Genomic DNA, 16,007 nt, shown 5'->3' on the forward strand with positions numbered 1-16,007 from the left:
CTTCAAGCTTCACTACTTTCAAAGGTCACTTGTCTCCTATTTTTAATGTCCTTACTTTACTATTGAGGTATGACTAACCTTAGGTTGACCTTTAGAGTAGGCCATTTTGGATACATAATTCATATGTTTTATATAAGTGAGTTTAGGCTATTTTAAGACTAGTCCTGGACCTTATTCGACTAGTCCTAACACTGCTTTGACCTGTCTAAGAATTTTCTAAATCAGTCGTAAGTTTGTTGTAAAATTCAAAAATTTTCTGTTAGGCTTCGACTAGTCTTAGGGTCTGTTCGACTAGTCGTATGAACAGTGTCGATTGTTGCTTCAACCAGTCGTAGACCTACGACTCAAAATATAGTATTGAAATTCGGCTAGCTTTGACTAGTTGTGAGCAACCTACGACCAGTTGAAGGAGACCTACGACCAGTGGTAGACTACCTATGACCAGTCGTGAAACCGCCGGATCTTATTGCGCCTGAATTTTCAAAAATCTGTTGGTTCTACGACTAGTCGTAGAGTTCTTTAGACCAGTCAAAGACGTGATTTTCTCACTTATAAATAGAGCACGAATCTCAGAATAAAAGATGAAATTCAAGCTATTTTAATTCGGCCTTCTGAGAGATAAGTCTGTGCTCCATTTTATGCTAAGTGTGCATATTTAATATTCTCTTTCTTTAGCTTTTCTTATTTGATTTTGTTCCTATATTCCAATCTTATTTGAAAAGAGGAATTGTTGTATTCCGTCTTCTTGGAATCAAAATCAAATAGAGCTACGTCCCATTTGGTTTAATTTAAAATCTATTAAAACCTAGAACCATTATAAAGTGAGTATTGGACATTGAACTTTGACATTCAAATCCTACTTCGACTTGGTTCTTCTGGGCTGCTATAACGAAGGAGAAATTCAAGTATTTTACGTTTATGTAATTTACTGTCATTTGGTTTTCTTTTGGGATTTGCCAGAAAAATCTCATTGTATTAGTTATCTGAGGAGAGTTAGCAAAACTCAGAAGAGGAATTTTTTAAATTGTGTAAGCCCACAGAGAAAGACACAATTGTGAAGGTTTTGGGTGAACCTGGAAAACCTATCTTTGATAGTGAATGCTGATATCCCTTGTGTGAGGATATTAGAGTCGAGTAACTGTGTGGCTGTTTATTAACAGTTGGTGTACACACAGGCGAACCACTATAATCCCTTGTGTTTTGTGGTTGTGTGATTTATATTTCATATCTTTAATTATTCATTTGTGGGATGTATATGTGGATGTGAATGATTGTAATCATTTTATTTCAAAGCTCGGTGGGGAATGTTGTAATAGTTTAGATCTATATTTCTGCAATTTATTCCTTGCTTTCTCTTTATCAGTTTGAGCTTTAGTTTCTCTATTTGTTCTAGTAAGGTTGCCGTGCCATTTTTATGGTGCATGGTTGCCCTTAGAACAATTAATATTTTGAGGTTGCATTCCGTGTTGTGTATTGATTTATTTATTTAGCTATCTTTTTTTTTTTTATTTCCGCTGTATTTATTTTAAATTTGGTATAGTCCTATTAACCCCCCCTCTAGGACATAAAGAATGTAAGTCATTGTGTCTTTCCATCTTCTGTTTTGTTCTATTTCTTCATTTTTTTTTTCAAATATAAAATAGCTTGAATGAATTGGTGCAACTATCTCAGTCACAAATGCTCCTTCCTTCGGAGGCTAGAAGCTTTGATAAACACAAGTTGCAAAGAATAGAGCCTAGAGCTTAATTTAGTTGGAAAAGGGTTTGATAGGACATTTTCAATAGTGACAGTAAAAGATTAACCATTAAAAACATTTGGGAAAACATCTAACCATTTTTACTAGATGCCCACCTAAGTTTTAGGTTAGCCTCTATTTTAGGTCCAGGGTCAACCGGGGGTGCATGCATATGATAGATGGGTTGGATTTCATGCATATATTGTGTGGGGCTCATTTTTTTAGTGTTATATATGTGTATTTGTGTATATGTGTATGTACTAGCAGAATTTCAATCTTGATGGGCATCTGCTTCTTCTAGGCTCAGAATTTCAATCTTGAGGGGTCTTATGCCTGCCTTAATCCTTTAGGAACTTTGGAAAGCCAGAAACACAACCCGATTTGATGGATCGGTGATATGCATCACTAAGGTCATTTCTAGCATCACCTGCTGGATCCACCTTTTGGGCCCCTTCTTCCCGCTGCACATGGTCCCTACTACATCCATGAGGATAACCCTCAATGCCTTAGGAATTAACGGACCTGTGCCCATTACGCCCGGGTTCCAGATTGTCAAATGGGTTAAACCTCGTAATGGTTGGATAAAAATGAACGTCGATGGATCTGCCTTGGGTAGCCCGGGCCCTTCAGGAGGAGGTGGAGTTGGAAGCGACTCAGCCGACAACTTCCTCTTGGGTTTTAGAAATCGGGGTGTTACACAATACCAGGGCTGAGATTAGAGCAATTTTGGATGGCCTTGTAGAGTGTGTGCAGCACTGTTTCATGAAGGTGGAGGTGGAGAGTGATTCAAGTTGTGTAGTCTCCACCCTCTCCAAGTAGTCCCATCCCACATGGTCCATGTGGTATTGGAAGGTTAGGATCATGGACATCAGACGCTCGGTTGTGGATGGCCTAGCCCGTTTAGGGAGCAATGAGTAACAAGACCGGATCTTCAATTCCTTGGGAGATCTCCCCTCCTCCATTCGCGGCCTGCTATTCCTGGACAGAGTGGGCTTGGGCAACCTTTGGGAAGCCTAACTCCTTTTGCTTTCAACTTTCTTCCTAGCTTTACGATAGGTGGGCCTGCTTCATTTTGTCAGCGGGCCTGCCCGAATTACCCTGCTGTATATGTTTTCTTCTTGCAATGGAAAGTTTCTTATTAAAAAAAATGTACTAGCAGTATTGTAGATAAAATTAGAAAATTAGAAAAAGAACTAGTCTTACTTCTCAAATTGCTAATTAATGAGGCCATACATCATAGGAATAAAGCACTCAATAGTACAAGGGATATTTTAGTGCAGACCCTCTAATAATCCGTTTCAAGTGGGAAGGAATTTGCTCATTCTAAGTACTTTTTGGGAAGGAATTTAGCAAACCAATTAGCCGAGGGATTCGGTCAAGTGAAGGCTTGGTACGATCAATGCTACAAATGCCGAAGTTAACTTTATATCCTGATGCCCACTCAAAGCAGGCCATCAATGACCACACGAAGTATCCCTTCACATTAGCCCCCTTCCTGCCATATACACACATTACCATTATTACACAACTACAAGGGTACATTTGGATGTAACTAGAATCACAAGCCAAATGAATAACAATCGATAGAGATGTACATGAGTCGAACTAAGTTGAGCTTGGCTCGGATGGGCTCGGCCAGCAGCCAACCGCAGCTCGAACTTGGCTCAGTTCAGTCCTCGATCCTGACTAGCCAACTTGGCTCGGCTCGGTCAACAACTTTGGCCAGCTCGAGCCTTTGTGACATTTTCTCACACACATAAAATGCATCTTTAATCTCTCACACTTTGAATGCAAAATAGTAACAACACTTTATGAGCATTTCATCGAACACTTGGTGAACAACATTAAGATCAAGATGTGAGGGCAGTTCTACAATGTATAGTTATTTTCTTTCTTTTTTATGTGGTGATTTATTTCTTCAATCTTTCATTTGATGCTCATTTTGAGAATACCCTAATATGAGGGCAGTTTGAGAAACAACACTTCGTTGAGTCATTTTATCAAACACTCGGTGAGCAACATCAAGATCAAAATAATCAAGTCACCTAGCAGATTCAATCTAAGTCGATTGAAGTTGGGGTTTGAGCCGAGTTGAGTTAAGCTCGGGCAAGCTTAAAGTCAGCTCAAAATTTTTTGAGCTCCAAAAACCACCTCGACTTGGTCCGAATCAAGTTTCAAGCCAAGGCAAGTCAAGCTTTTCCAAGACAAGTCAAGCGAGTTGACCGAGCTCACTTGACTCATGTATAGATCTAACAATCTATTACACTCTCCATTGAGGGTTCCTAAGAAAACCATTTCATGATGGGATCATGAATGTAATTTTATGTTGAAAGATAGTCCAATTGTCTGCCTACCAAGTAAAGCAACAAAACTTGATTGAACCAATCAACTTGACCCAAACCCACCTAGAAAAGTCAATGTTTGGGTCAACCCATTTGCCATGTGGGTTAGGTTGTAGTTGTGCTTCGGACATGGTTGGTCATACACACACATATAAATGAATGCTGACCTACGCACCTTCTTACGTGAGCACCCGTGCACAGCTTAATTTGCACATGTATCTAAGGCACAAAATTTGAATGATTAACGTGATGTGGCACCCTTAAGACTTCACAAGCCCAACTTTTAGCCCGATACAAAACTCTGGTGGGCCATGGCAACAAAAGGAAACATTTTCCTCCCTTTATTTGCATTTCTCTTTGCTATGGCCCACTAGAGTTTTGTATCGGGCTGAAAGTTGGGCCTACAGTGAACCGTTCAAATTCTATACCCATGACACATGTGCAAAGGTGTGTATTCCTCTCTCTCTCTCTCTCTCTCTCTCTCTCTCTCTCTCTCTCTCTCTCTCTATATATATATATATATATATATATATATATATATATATATATATATATATATACACACACACTCTACACACACGCGCACGTGCGCAGATGTTGGGTTGGGCTAACCTGACCCAACCATCTTAAGTTACACCCCTAACTCCAAGGGCATCCTGAATGTACCTCAAAGTATATTTGAGTGAGGTTGTATTTGTGTAAGTGAACATATCGCCTCCCAATTTTGATCAAAATGACTTAACATGAGACCTATTACCATTTTGAGTGGTGGGCCCTTTGAGCTATGGCCCATTCGTCCATCTTGGTATGGTCCACTCATCCATCCTACGGTGGACATCATGGGAGGCCATTTTAAATCATCAATTCACTGGTATTTATATTACAATATTTATTGTTAACAAAAATAAAGTAAAATTAAAATAACCCAAAGACCAAACTCTATTTTCTTGCCATGTTTTGATTCCTTTGCATCTAAGCGCTATGGTTTCTTGAAATTTATAACTATTTTAACTTTTGGTTCAGGTGAAATCTCTATAAGCCTGGTCTGCAAAATATAACCTAGGCCAAAGCTTGCACACGTCTCATGGTGAGCCAAAATATATAGGAACGAGCTGGGCCAAAGATGATTATGGTTAGCTAGATTCTAAGCTTGATCCGTTATTCCAACATTTGTGCATCATCCAGTTCGTCCAATGTATATGTAGTATATAATCTATGCTTGTAAAAACTAAATGGTAGATGAGTTTTCACGCCCATATATAAAGAGAGAGGAATGCTCGCTTGTGCGAAACTGAAATTTAAACCGTCCATGTGATGTATCACCCCATGAAACCCTTGGGGCCCAACTTTCACCCCGATTCAAAACTTTACTGGGCCATGGCAAAAGAGAGCGACAAATCAAGTGAGGAAACTGTTTCCTTTTGCTATGAGCCACTAAAGTTTTGAATCAGGGTGAAAGTTGGGCCCTAAAGATTTCATGGGGTGCTTTATCACGTGGACAGTTGAGATTTTACCTCCTACCATGGGAGATGAGTTCTGAAATGGTACTATTAGGTGCACCTTATGGGAGTTTCCTGTTTGGGCCCTACCATGATGTGTCTCACCATCATTCAAATGCACCATTCCATGGTGGGCTACAGAGTTACAAAAAAAAAAATAAAATAAAATCAATCCTTAACTTGGGTGGGCCAAACCACATACAACAATTGAGAGGGGTTACCCTCCCATTAAAACATTCATAATCATTTATTGCACCCACCGAGATTTGGTTTACAAATCTAGACCATCCATTGTGTGTGTCCCATTGGATGAGGGATCAAACCAAGTTCCAACCGCATCCAAAACTCAAGTGGGGCCCACCAAGTACTTTTATAAGCTTTAAGCATGTCTTCACATGGTTTTAGATGATATGGCCCACCTGAGTTCCAATACATCTGATTTTTGAGATATCCCATATCCTAAAGGGGACTCATCAATTGCATGGTGTCGATGTTCGACACATATCATGGTGGGGCCCACACATCTCGCACGAGGTCGAACTCATAGAATGATTTACCATATGTGTGTGTGTGCGCGCGCGCGCGTGGTAAATGGTACTATGAGGTCGACCTCATGGAACTTCGCATGAGGTCCAGATGCGTGGCCCCACTGTGATGTTTTTCGAACATCAACACTGTTCATTTGATGGGTCCCCTTTAGGTCAGGGGATATCCTAAATATCAGCTGTATACAGGACTCAGGTGGGCCATACCATCTAAAACTACATGAAGACATGGCTAAAACATATAGAAATACTTTGTGTGGCCCACCCAAGTCATAGATTGACTTGATTTTTAAGCCCGTGGCCCACCATGGAATGGTGCATCTCAAAAGATCAAAAACTCATGTGGGCCTCACCAAGTGATTTTATATGTTTTAATCATGTCTTCACATGGTTTTAGATGGCATGGCCCACCTGAGTTCTGTATATGGCTGATTTTTGGGATATCCCATAACATAAAGGGGACGCATCAAATACACGGTGTTGATGATCAACAAACATCACAGTGGGGCCCACACATCTCGACCTCATAGTACCACACACACACACACACACACACACACACACACACACACACACACACACACAGTTGATAAACAAGATTAAATTTTTGGTCTATGAGTAGCCCTGGGTCTCTATATGGGTAGCCCGACATTAGCGCGAAGAAGAGTACACCTGAAACTCATGGACTGGCACAGCCATTGCCAATAAGGATGCAACTGAGGTTGGTTGGATTGGGTTAAGGGCCAACCTAAACCTAATTTGAAACCCACGGACTAGCCCAGCATCAAGAGAACCCAACCAGCAAGCCTACACAAACCAAATTCCAACACGTGGTACCCAACCCAAATTTCCCTATACCTCACACAACCCAACTCAATTTGGCCCAACCCAACCTCAATCTGATACAAATGCAGGTGATTATTCCTAACCTAACATAACCTGACCAGGATTTGCTCAACCCAAAACCAACCTAAATTCAAAACAGGTTGGCACTATCCAACCAAACCCAACCTAATTAATTGGAGTTTGCTTAATCGCTTTTGGATTGGCCTGAACCCCTAATCGATAGCCCTACTTCTAACCAAGAACATCTTACAATTCACTATGGTTAGAATGGGATTGACTGGGTTCTCTGTTCCACATGGACCATTGGCTATGTTTTGTTTTAAACCATCCATTTGTGGGTTGAAAATACGGATGCCTGTGATGCTCTAATGGGGGAAGTTTTTTAATGCACAACGTCCATTCATGGTAGGGTGGCCCAACAAATAAATGGTGTAAAATCATACGAACATGTGCTCAACTAGTCCTATAAAAATGGTATTGGTTATTACCTGAATGCATCTTGAAGTTCCAAGAGATGAGCAGCATGGAAATTTATCCTCGCTAAATCTTCCATCGTGCGACCCTCTCCAACATTTATCCCCAATCCTGTCCATCAAAAGCTCAATAGTCATCTCTCTCTCTCTCTCTCTCTCTCTCTCTCTCTCTCTCTCTCTCTCATATGCAAATAGTAAGTAGGTGTGTATATATTAAAAAAGTTTTATCTTAGATGGTTATCCATATTCGATGATTATGCACTCAGATTTCTCTTGATGAAAGGCTTAACTGCACAATCCGTGAATCTCTACATGTATAATACAAGTCAGTCTTGGACATTTTTAGACTCAATGGAGAACCTTGAATATTTTAAGAACATGAAAGGTATTTTATTTAAAATTAAGGGATTTTAGGAACTAGAAAATATGGTTGGTGTCTATTGTTTGGCTTTGATTTTAGCATAAAAGCCAACGTACTGCTTATATTCTACCCCAAGAAAGTCTCCGCCTCGACTTTCTCTACCCAAACAAGGTTTCGATCTTCTCTCCTGGTTGCTTTCTTGATCTTTCTTTATGTGTATTGCACATCCTATGCCCCTTCTATGGATGGATGCCAATTGCCCTGGTAACCAAATGTTTTGGTCTGTAAGCCCTGGGATCACCTGATGAGATGGTGCCACTGGCCCATAATAGAAAGGGTAAAACTGTAATTTATTATAGTAGTCTTTGTCTTGATTATGGCCTTGCATTTGACATGCACACTTATTACTTTTTCATTGGCCATGTCAGGAATCAATTGCCTAGATAAGATGACACCCACTCTCTCTCTCTCTCTCTCTCTCTTACTAGCTCACACAACTTTACACATTTTGTTGTGTAGGATGCCTTGGATTTTGACTCAATCTTGGTTTGATTAGTGCTTTTTTTCCATCCAATTGAAAATAAAGTTGTATTCTCAGTTTACACGTTGTGGAGATTTGTATATATTTTTTCGTTCGACCAAAAAGTGAGTCGGTTTAGTTCATTTGATTGAATGTCTCATTCGATCTAATCAAACAGATTATGCAAATTAGTGCAAGTCGAAGTATTTAGGTCCGATCGCAACTAGAGTTTGGTGAATAAGAGTGTTTTATCTCTAAGTGCAAGGGTTTGCAAAGTGAGAGGGTTGTAAATACTTATAAGGGCTTAAAAATGGATATTCTCAAGGAACTAGGATTTTTTTTTTTTTAGGCTTGCACATTGCGACGGGAGATGGAGTGCTTCTATAATAAAGGTGGGTGGTGTACACTCTAAGGTTTTGATTATAGTGGATCTCTACCACTTTTTATCATGGTTTTTACCGACAAGGATTTTTCATGTAAAATATCTTGTGTTATGTGATTGTTTGCTTGACCGTTTGGTTATTCTGTTTATTATGATTGTTGCATTTTTGTTGAACGTACTTCCCGTAAAGCACACGGATTGATGTCGGTGTTAGATCCAAATTTCTAATATTTAGGGATGATCCGGATTTATTGTGGCTCATGATTACATTATAGTAGTGTGAGACAAGAGCCGAAACTCAAACACGTGCCAATTTATCACATATGAGACATTAAGATTGTCTTTACATGTGGCACGTTTGCCAAACTATCACATGTTATCAGCTGTGTGGGACGTCAATTAATGCATAAGGGTGGACCCATTACGCACATGACCAACTAAAAAATTAGGTAGACCATCTGCACTTCGATAACATGGTTTTAGAAAAACAAAAAAGAAGAAAGAAAAGGAGAAGAAGCAAAAACGTGTTGCCCGCTTGATTAGTCATTATTGGAACGACCTCCTTTTCCTGGTAGGTCATTTGCGATGTCTAATACATCGGCGGATAAGATGTCCAACACATGAAACAGATTGATTAGTTGCCACTTGTAAAGGTCTGCATGGCTGCAACCTACTGCATAAACTATTGAAAGTCATATATACATACCATTCTCGGTGATGTAAATGGTCGGATTTCTAAATCGACTCTTAACATATAACACTAGATCTTTTATTCCTCTCAGACACACATATGGTGGTACGGCCGCTTCTTGCTGTGCCAAGAACATTTGTAAGGCCCATGTTAGAAGAAACATGTTAGAAACATTGCTTAAATACATACATGCATTAATAGAAATTGCCATACCACAATTCCAATAGGTGTGCAGTCTTTCTTATCTGAAAATAAAGCAAGAAAATGATTGCCCAGAAATTAGAAATAGGATATACTCAAGATCTTCAAGACATTGTTTGAGATCAAGGAAACAAGACTGAATTTGGTAAATTCATAAATTGGTCAAATACATGAATTTCTATAGGATTTGGATTTGCTAAATTGTTCTCAACCAAGGGAAAACCGGTACTCCTTGATCACCATGTGCTCTTCAAGTATTTTGATATACATTTTGGCAGCAGTTCCAGTCCCCAAATTATGTTGCATCCTGGAATCCCTATTTTTTAACTTTTTTTTGGGGAAAATTTGAGGACCGTCACAAGAGGCATTGGGTGGGGTGAAAGGGCACCAGCATGCCAAGAGAATAAGGTGGTCTAGGTGTCCGCTGTTGGAAGAATGTGATGAAAAGCCTAAAATTGAAGATTTAATTTTGAAAAGTGATCAGTGTACTCTCTTTGTAGTGAATTTGTTCCAGGAAAGAGACAAGATCATAGAGGTTCTTGCTAAAAGGGATAGCCATTTGAGATTTAATGACATGTTTTGGAGAAGAGGCGACCTGCTGAGGGGAATTAGGTGTAAGGTTTTTATAGATAACATGGGCCTTGTATATTTCCAAGTATAGTGAGGTCCATGCCCGTTCCTTTTTATGTTTTCTTTTTTTTTTTTCTTTTTCTTTTTTTGGGAAAATTGGTTTTTGTGGGGAGTCTTTGTTTGTCACAATCTTAGTTTGAGGGATTTTTGTATAGTATTTGTGATTCCTTGGCTGGTTTGTGGAGTAAATTTTTTTTTCTTACTTTTGACTTTTGAGTTAGCCATTTATCAAATGGAAATAGATATCGATTAGTGAGAGATGTTTGTGTAAATCTTGAATAGAGCTGTAATGGCCTTTTCGCCCATATGCTCCCTCCTTATAGGTTTCTAAGATTGATATTTTCATTAATCAAACACTAATGGTGTGCCCCCAACTTTACCAAAAAAGAAGGAAAAAAAAAACTTACCACGTTGCTCAACATATTTGTCTCGAGAATAGCTCATGGGTTCATCATCATACTTTATTGGAAGGCTCTTAGCATAGTATCGATAGTAGTAATTGAGACCAATAAAATCAAAGGAGCTCTTTATCATTTTAGTCTCTTTCTCTATGAAAGTAGGAAGCCTCTCCTTCACTATAACTCTCAAGCTGAACGGGTAGTCTCCAAAAACTATTGGCTCTAAGAACCTGAACAAAATCCATGTGTTAGACTTGTTGGCAAATAATATTTTCATCTTTTTAATAGAAACTAGGTTCATGTAAATCAATCAGGGATGTCTTAGATATCAATTTCTAGAAACATGGCTCAAAAAAAAAAAAAAAAAAATCCATGTCCAACTAGGTCGTCTTGATTTGTAGATTCAAATGAGTCTTTGCTTTACTCAACTTGATATTGATTAAATCTAATAATACTAGTAACCAGCATGTGCGCTGCACGTGTGAGCCATTGTTCCAAATATTTAAGCATATCCATAGCGAATTCATGTCCAACCCACCATTGTTTACAGGGAAAGTTTGGTATTAAAACAAAATTAGTAAGTAGGGTCAATTGGCTACTAGATAATGCATAAAACTCATATTCCACCTCTAACATAAGTTTTTCTCTTTAATAATCCTTTAAAAATTAAATATATAGGATTGTTGTTGTTGAAATAAGAAACTTCCTCGCCCCAAAAGCAACCAGGGCCAATCAAGAAAAAGAACATCCATATGCAACGGTAATGTGATAAAATCTACAGTTCAACTTATTAGTGGAACTAATAGATTTCAACTAAGACTACTATTTACCTTTAGATTAAGTTAATCCTCACAATTATCTTAACTTTTGAAGAGCATAGTTAGCATCTTAAACCTTCAAGAAGAGATTGAACACTTTGATCTTATTTTATTTCTTTAATTTAATTACTTTGATAAATTGTGATAGAACTTCACTTAATTAATTTATAATTAGCTAAGAATCCATCTTAGGAATAACTTCAAGTCAACATCACTGTGCCGAAGTTTGAGAAGAGACCAGAAAAGCACATCGATCTATTTTTGCTTCTAACTATATATAGTATTATTTTGCTCATGAGATTCCCTATCATGACTAGAGAATGGCTGTCGCCTGCCACTAGTGCCTCCGTCATGAAAGATGAAAACATCTAAGATGATCAATACTTTTGATTTTGTGGGTCATCATATTGACAGGCCATAGTCCAATAAGTCTTTGACAACTAAAAACTATCATATATAGTAGTCATCAACAACTATTTTTAGTTAATGGAAAAGGATTACACCGACTAATGTCCGGTGTTCTGGATAAATAGGTATGTTGTTTGGTGCATTGGTTAAAAGGCCTAGATGTCTGTGATAAACTTGCTCTATTCGTTTTATGAAAAAGAGTACTTCATAGGCAAGTGACTTGGTTAATTATAGTAGTCATGAGTGGCTTTAAGACACCATGATGGTGTTGTTTGCCATAAAAATCCAATAATGACTATGGTGATGGATCAAGATGAGACCACCAATGTTTGGTATTCCTATGGATGTTGTAATTAATGTGTAAGAGGCTTCAACTATATATAATTATCTAGGTTACAGAGACCAATTCCCCTACTTGTACCAAGTAAGATGAGACCGGACACAATGGCTAGTCCCAAGAAAGATGAGATATATTGGACTCAATGGCAACTAGCTAGCCAAGGGCAGTTTGTGTTATCATGGATCTTGGTACCCTAAAAGTCCATGTCCAGCTTAGTGGGATTGGACAACCCATAATCATATTTCAATGTCTATCTTATGGGTAAGGAATCAATAATGAGTTGGAATGGGCACTTTGTACATTCAGGTTTCTTGTACCTTTGCACTACCCATATGGAATTGTAAGTGTTCATTATATTGATGGGTTCATTAGAGGATCGTGTAAAGTCTCTAATTTAGGATGCTTGCATTGAATTGACTTGTTCATGTTCTAACTTTGACTAGTCCTTAGACTTGAGGAATGGAGATTTTGAGGTCCTACTGTTATGTAGTTTGGCTCACCCTAGGAGGTTGCATTTGTGACTAACATACAAGTGTCATTAGGTGCATGCATTATGATGTAGTTGAGACCAACATGTGTTATAACTCGGGAGTCACTTGTTCTCTCGAAAATACATTAGTGGCTTAGAACTTGGTGATTGAATTGTCCATCAAGTCATTTTTAACAAGCTCTGACACTTACAAGGTTTCATATATTAATTTCTTCAAATTTTGTAATCATTTATCTTTTGATTAAAATGTTAAAAATAGTTTTCTTGAACTTGATATCAAATGGTTAAGATCTTGAGGTCCATCTATTAGCCATGCATGGGATTTACAACTAAGGCTGGATACCACTGGTAGTGGAGGGATTTTAACCAATATAAATACATACATAGGCTATGATGTAAACTTTTGATGGCATAAGGCATATACTGGAGTCTATAATTAAGGGTGAGGAGACCATAATAGGTCCATCCTTCTAAAACCATTACTACTTATAAATTAACTCTACTCCAAAGAGATAAAGTAGAATAGAGCTCGAGACGTGTTTACACTAATAGTGATGACAAAGGATGTGTTGGCAGGTCTAGAGCACAAGTTCAAAACTGAAGATAAGAACAACATGACAAGATTTCTTGTAATCCAGTTCCTTGAGTAAATGATGAATGACAATATGTGAATTCTTAATTAATTTCATAAGAGTTTATAAATTATCAATCAACTTTAAAAAAAAAACGAAAAAGAAAACAAAATGATAGAACCCTTCTTAGATAAGTCCACTTGCAAAATTGCTCTAAAATTTAAAGGATCATTATAAAGCATTAAACGCTATGGGAGAAGCTTATGCATGACTTCACTCAAAATCTTCTAATTGAAGAGATTTAAGAATCTTAGGCTTGTAAGGTGGAAGTAAGCAACCCCATAACAATGTAGAATTTTAAGAATCTACCAAGGATTTGAATAAGAAATGCAAATTCAAGGGCAAGCCACTGTTGATACAGATTATTATTCTTTTAAAAATTGATTAAGGCCATTGTTTTGATTCACATTAATTCGGTAGCCTAGACTGTCAAATGAAAGTGACTCTAGAAGTACATAAATTGACGTTTATGAAAAGAAATTAGAGTTTGAAAGAAAAATAAACAAATACAGGATTATCCAATCATAAACTTCTAGTTTTTAGGGATTTTCATTAAAAAGGGACCTTAAAATAGCTTTTTGCCCCCCCAAAAAAAAAAAGTAATTTAAGATATGGGATGGGTTGTTTACCATCCGTAATTGAAGTCCATGGCCCTCTCAACTGCTTGCTGGTCAGGATTACCAGATGAATAGGGTTCGTACCAGTGGGCCTCTAATGTAATTCCAATTTCACCCTTTTGTGTTGCCTGTGAAAGTAAATAAATGCATTTCAAGGCCTTTAATTATTAAAATCTCTTTGGATAAAGAGAAAAAAAAAAACTCGGCCCCACCAACTTAACCTGGGTCTAACTTTGCACCACCAAACCCTGCCTAGTTGCTTCCATATAAGTGAGGCTTATTCATTGTATGATCAGTCTTTTATTAATCTTCCCCACAATCTACACATTATTGAAGTTTGATAACATTCACTGCCTTCATCAACACTAATTGGTCTATCTACTCATGGACCTGAGCCATCCATTAGGCCACCACCAAAACTCAGGTTGATGGATGGTTTAAAAATGCTAAAGGCCGTTAGAAATATCCAATCTAAAATTTTATATGTTTTGTATGCTCCATGCCATCTAAACAATATTCTTGATGAGTGTTGAAAATGACACTCCAAAGGTTAAAACACTTCACCAACATAGCGAGAATTAGAAAAACCCAATGGAAATAAAAATAAGAAGTGAGCCTTACGAACACCCATACTGCTAGATTTCCATGGATCCGCTTTACAATTTACATTTTCATGCCCAAAATGTAAAGAGGGTGTATGCAAATCAAGCATGGTGATGTGGATATAGTTTATCCAACATGTACTGCCTGATGTTTGGACCGGTACAATTCCACTATAGCTGTATGACAGAGGATTAAGTTATGGGCGACTATATATAGGGCTCCGTTGCAGAATCGCCAAAATCGCATATTTCTCTGTCGGAACATCTGCCTCGTGCCATTTCTCCTTGATCATATCCTAGCCATGCAAATATATTTGGCTCGTTCAATGTGATCCAATGCTTGACACTATCCCCAAATTCTTAAAAGCAAACGTCAGCAAAATCTTTGAGATGCTCTCTGCAAATAAATGAGACATCAATCATAAGATCGTTATGCCTGATTGAGAGAGAGAGAGAGAGAGAGAGAGAGAGAGAGAGAGAGAGGTGCATACATGATATTTTTATTCAAGAATCCTCCATGCATAGCATCTAGCTACTCGGGAAGATCCCAGTGGAATAACGTAACGAACGCCTCTATACCTATCACATCCATAACCAAACATTTCTACATTAGTTCTCTTGTAAGTGAAAAGAAAAAAACCAAACAGTTGTCCTTTTACTAATAATTATTGGATTACTACATTGGTTCTCTTGAAATGAAAAGCCTCGGTCATTTCTTCCTTAATTGTTTGACCAAGAAAAGTACTTCCAGCTACTTCTCCTTTAGGACAAAAGCATAAGGGTGCCTTTGGTAACACCACCAAAAGCTATTTTTGACAATTTCTCTTACGAGGAAGAAACTATTCTAAAGCATAGAATGACTTCTATTTTCAAAGAGAAGCTCCTACCAAACCAACCCAATGTATTTTGGTTGTAACATTTTAAGGAAAAGTGTGTTCTTCTTCTTTCTTTTTTTAAACTAGAAATTCACTTTCTCTTTTTCTCTATTTACGGTGTAAAGTAGGTTGGATCTATGTTCTTTGGGAGGAGCCGTTATATCAAAAATTGATTCTATAGAAGCATTTGAAATCAAAGGTGAAGTGGATATGATGGATTATCCATAGAAGCATGTATATGTGCGCGCACACACAAACATTTTCCCTTCATCTCTTTGAGAGTTGACTAGTGAATGAGTGGATGGCTATAAACATTGCGTATGCCCTAACAAGGTTTCCATGGTGGATTTTTCAATAGCCACTATTTCCAATACTGTGCCTACTAGAGTTAATTTAGATTGTTCTTTTTTTTTTTTCTTTTTTTTTTTTTCAGGCTAACATCGTGATATGAACCAGAATTACCAAGTGTGTGTGTGTAATTAGAATGCACCTCATAGAACCTTTTGTTACATAGGGTCTAGAAGAATGCCTATCCAATAGGTTGGATGAGGCCTATATGCAAAGAGAAGATTAAGGGTTGCAGCGCTTACTAGTATGGGAAG

The 16,007-nt window shown here is 38.0% G+C and overlaps 1 protein-coding gene across 1 annotated transcript; it reads right to left on the reverse strand.

The window, feature by feature from the left end:
• Nucleotides 1–2,868: 2,868 nt before the first annotated feature.
• LOC131238528 (beta-glucosidase 30-like) lies at nt 2,869–14,047 on the reverse strand. Its single transcript, XM_058236228.1, has 6 exons — nt 13,941–14,047; nt 10,633–10,853; nt 9,608–9,639; nt 9,410–9,515; nt 7,456–7,552; nt 2,869–3,230 (listed from the first exon to the last, which is right to left on the reverse strand). Exons 1-6 carry the CDS (start codon nt 13,958–13,960, stop codon nt 3,059–3,061), a joined length of 648 nt encoding a protein of 215 aa, XP_058092211.1. The 5' UTR covers nt 13,961–14,047; the 3' UTR covers nt 2,869–3,058.
• Nucleotides 14,048–16,007: the final 1,960 nt, after the last annotated feature.

Source organism: Magnolia sinica, chromosome 3 (genome assembly GCF_029962835.1).
Source record: "Magnolia sinica isolate HGM2019 chromosome 3, MsV1, whole genome shotgun sequence".
NCBI lineage: Eukaryota > Viridiplantae > Streptophyta > Magnoliopsida > Magnoliales > Magnoliaceae > Magnolia > Magnolia sinica.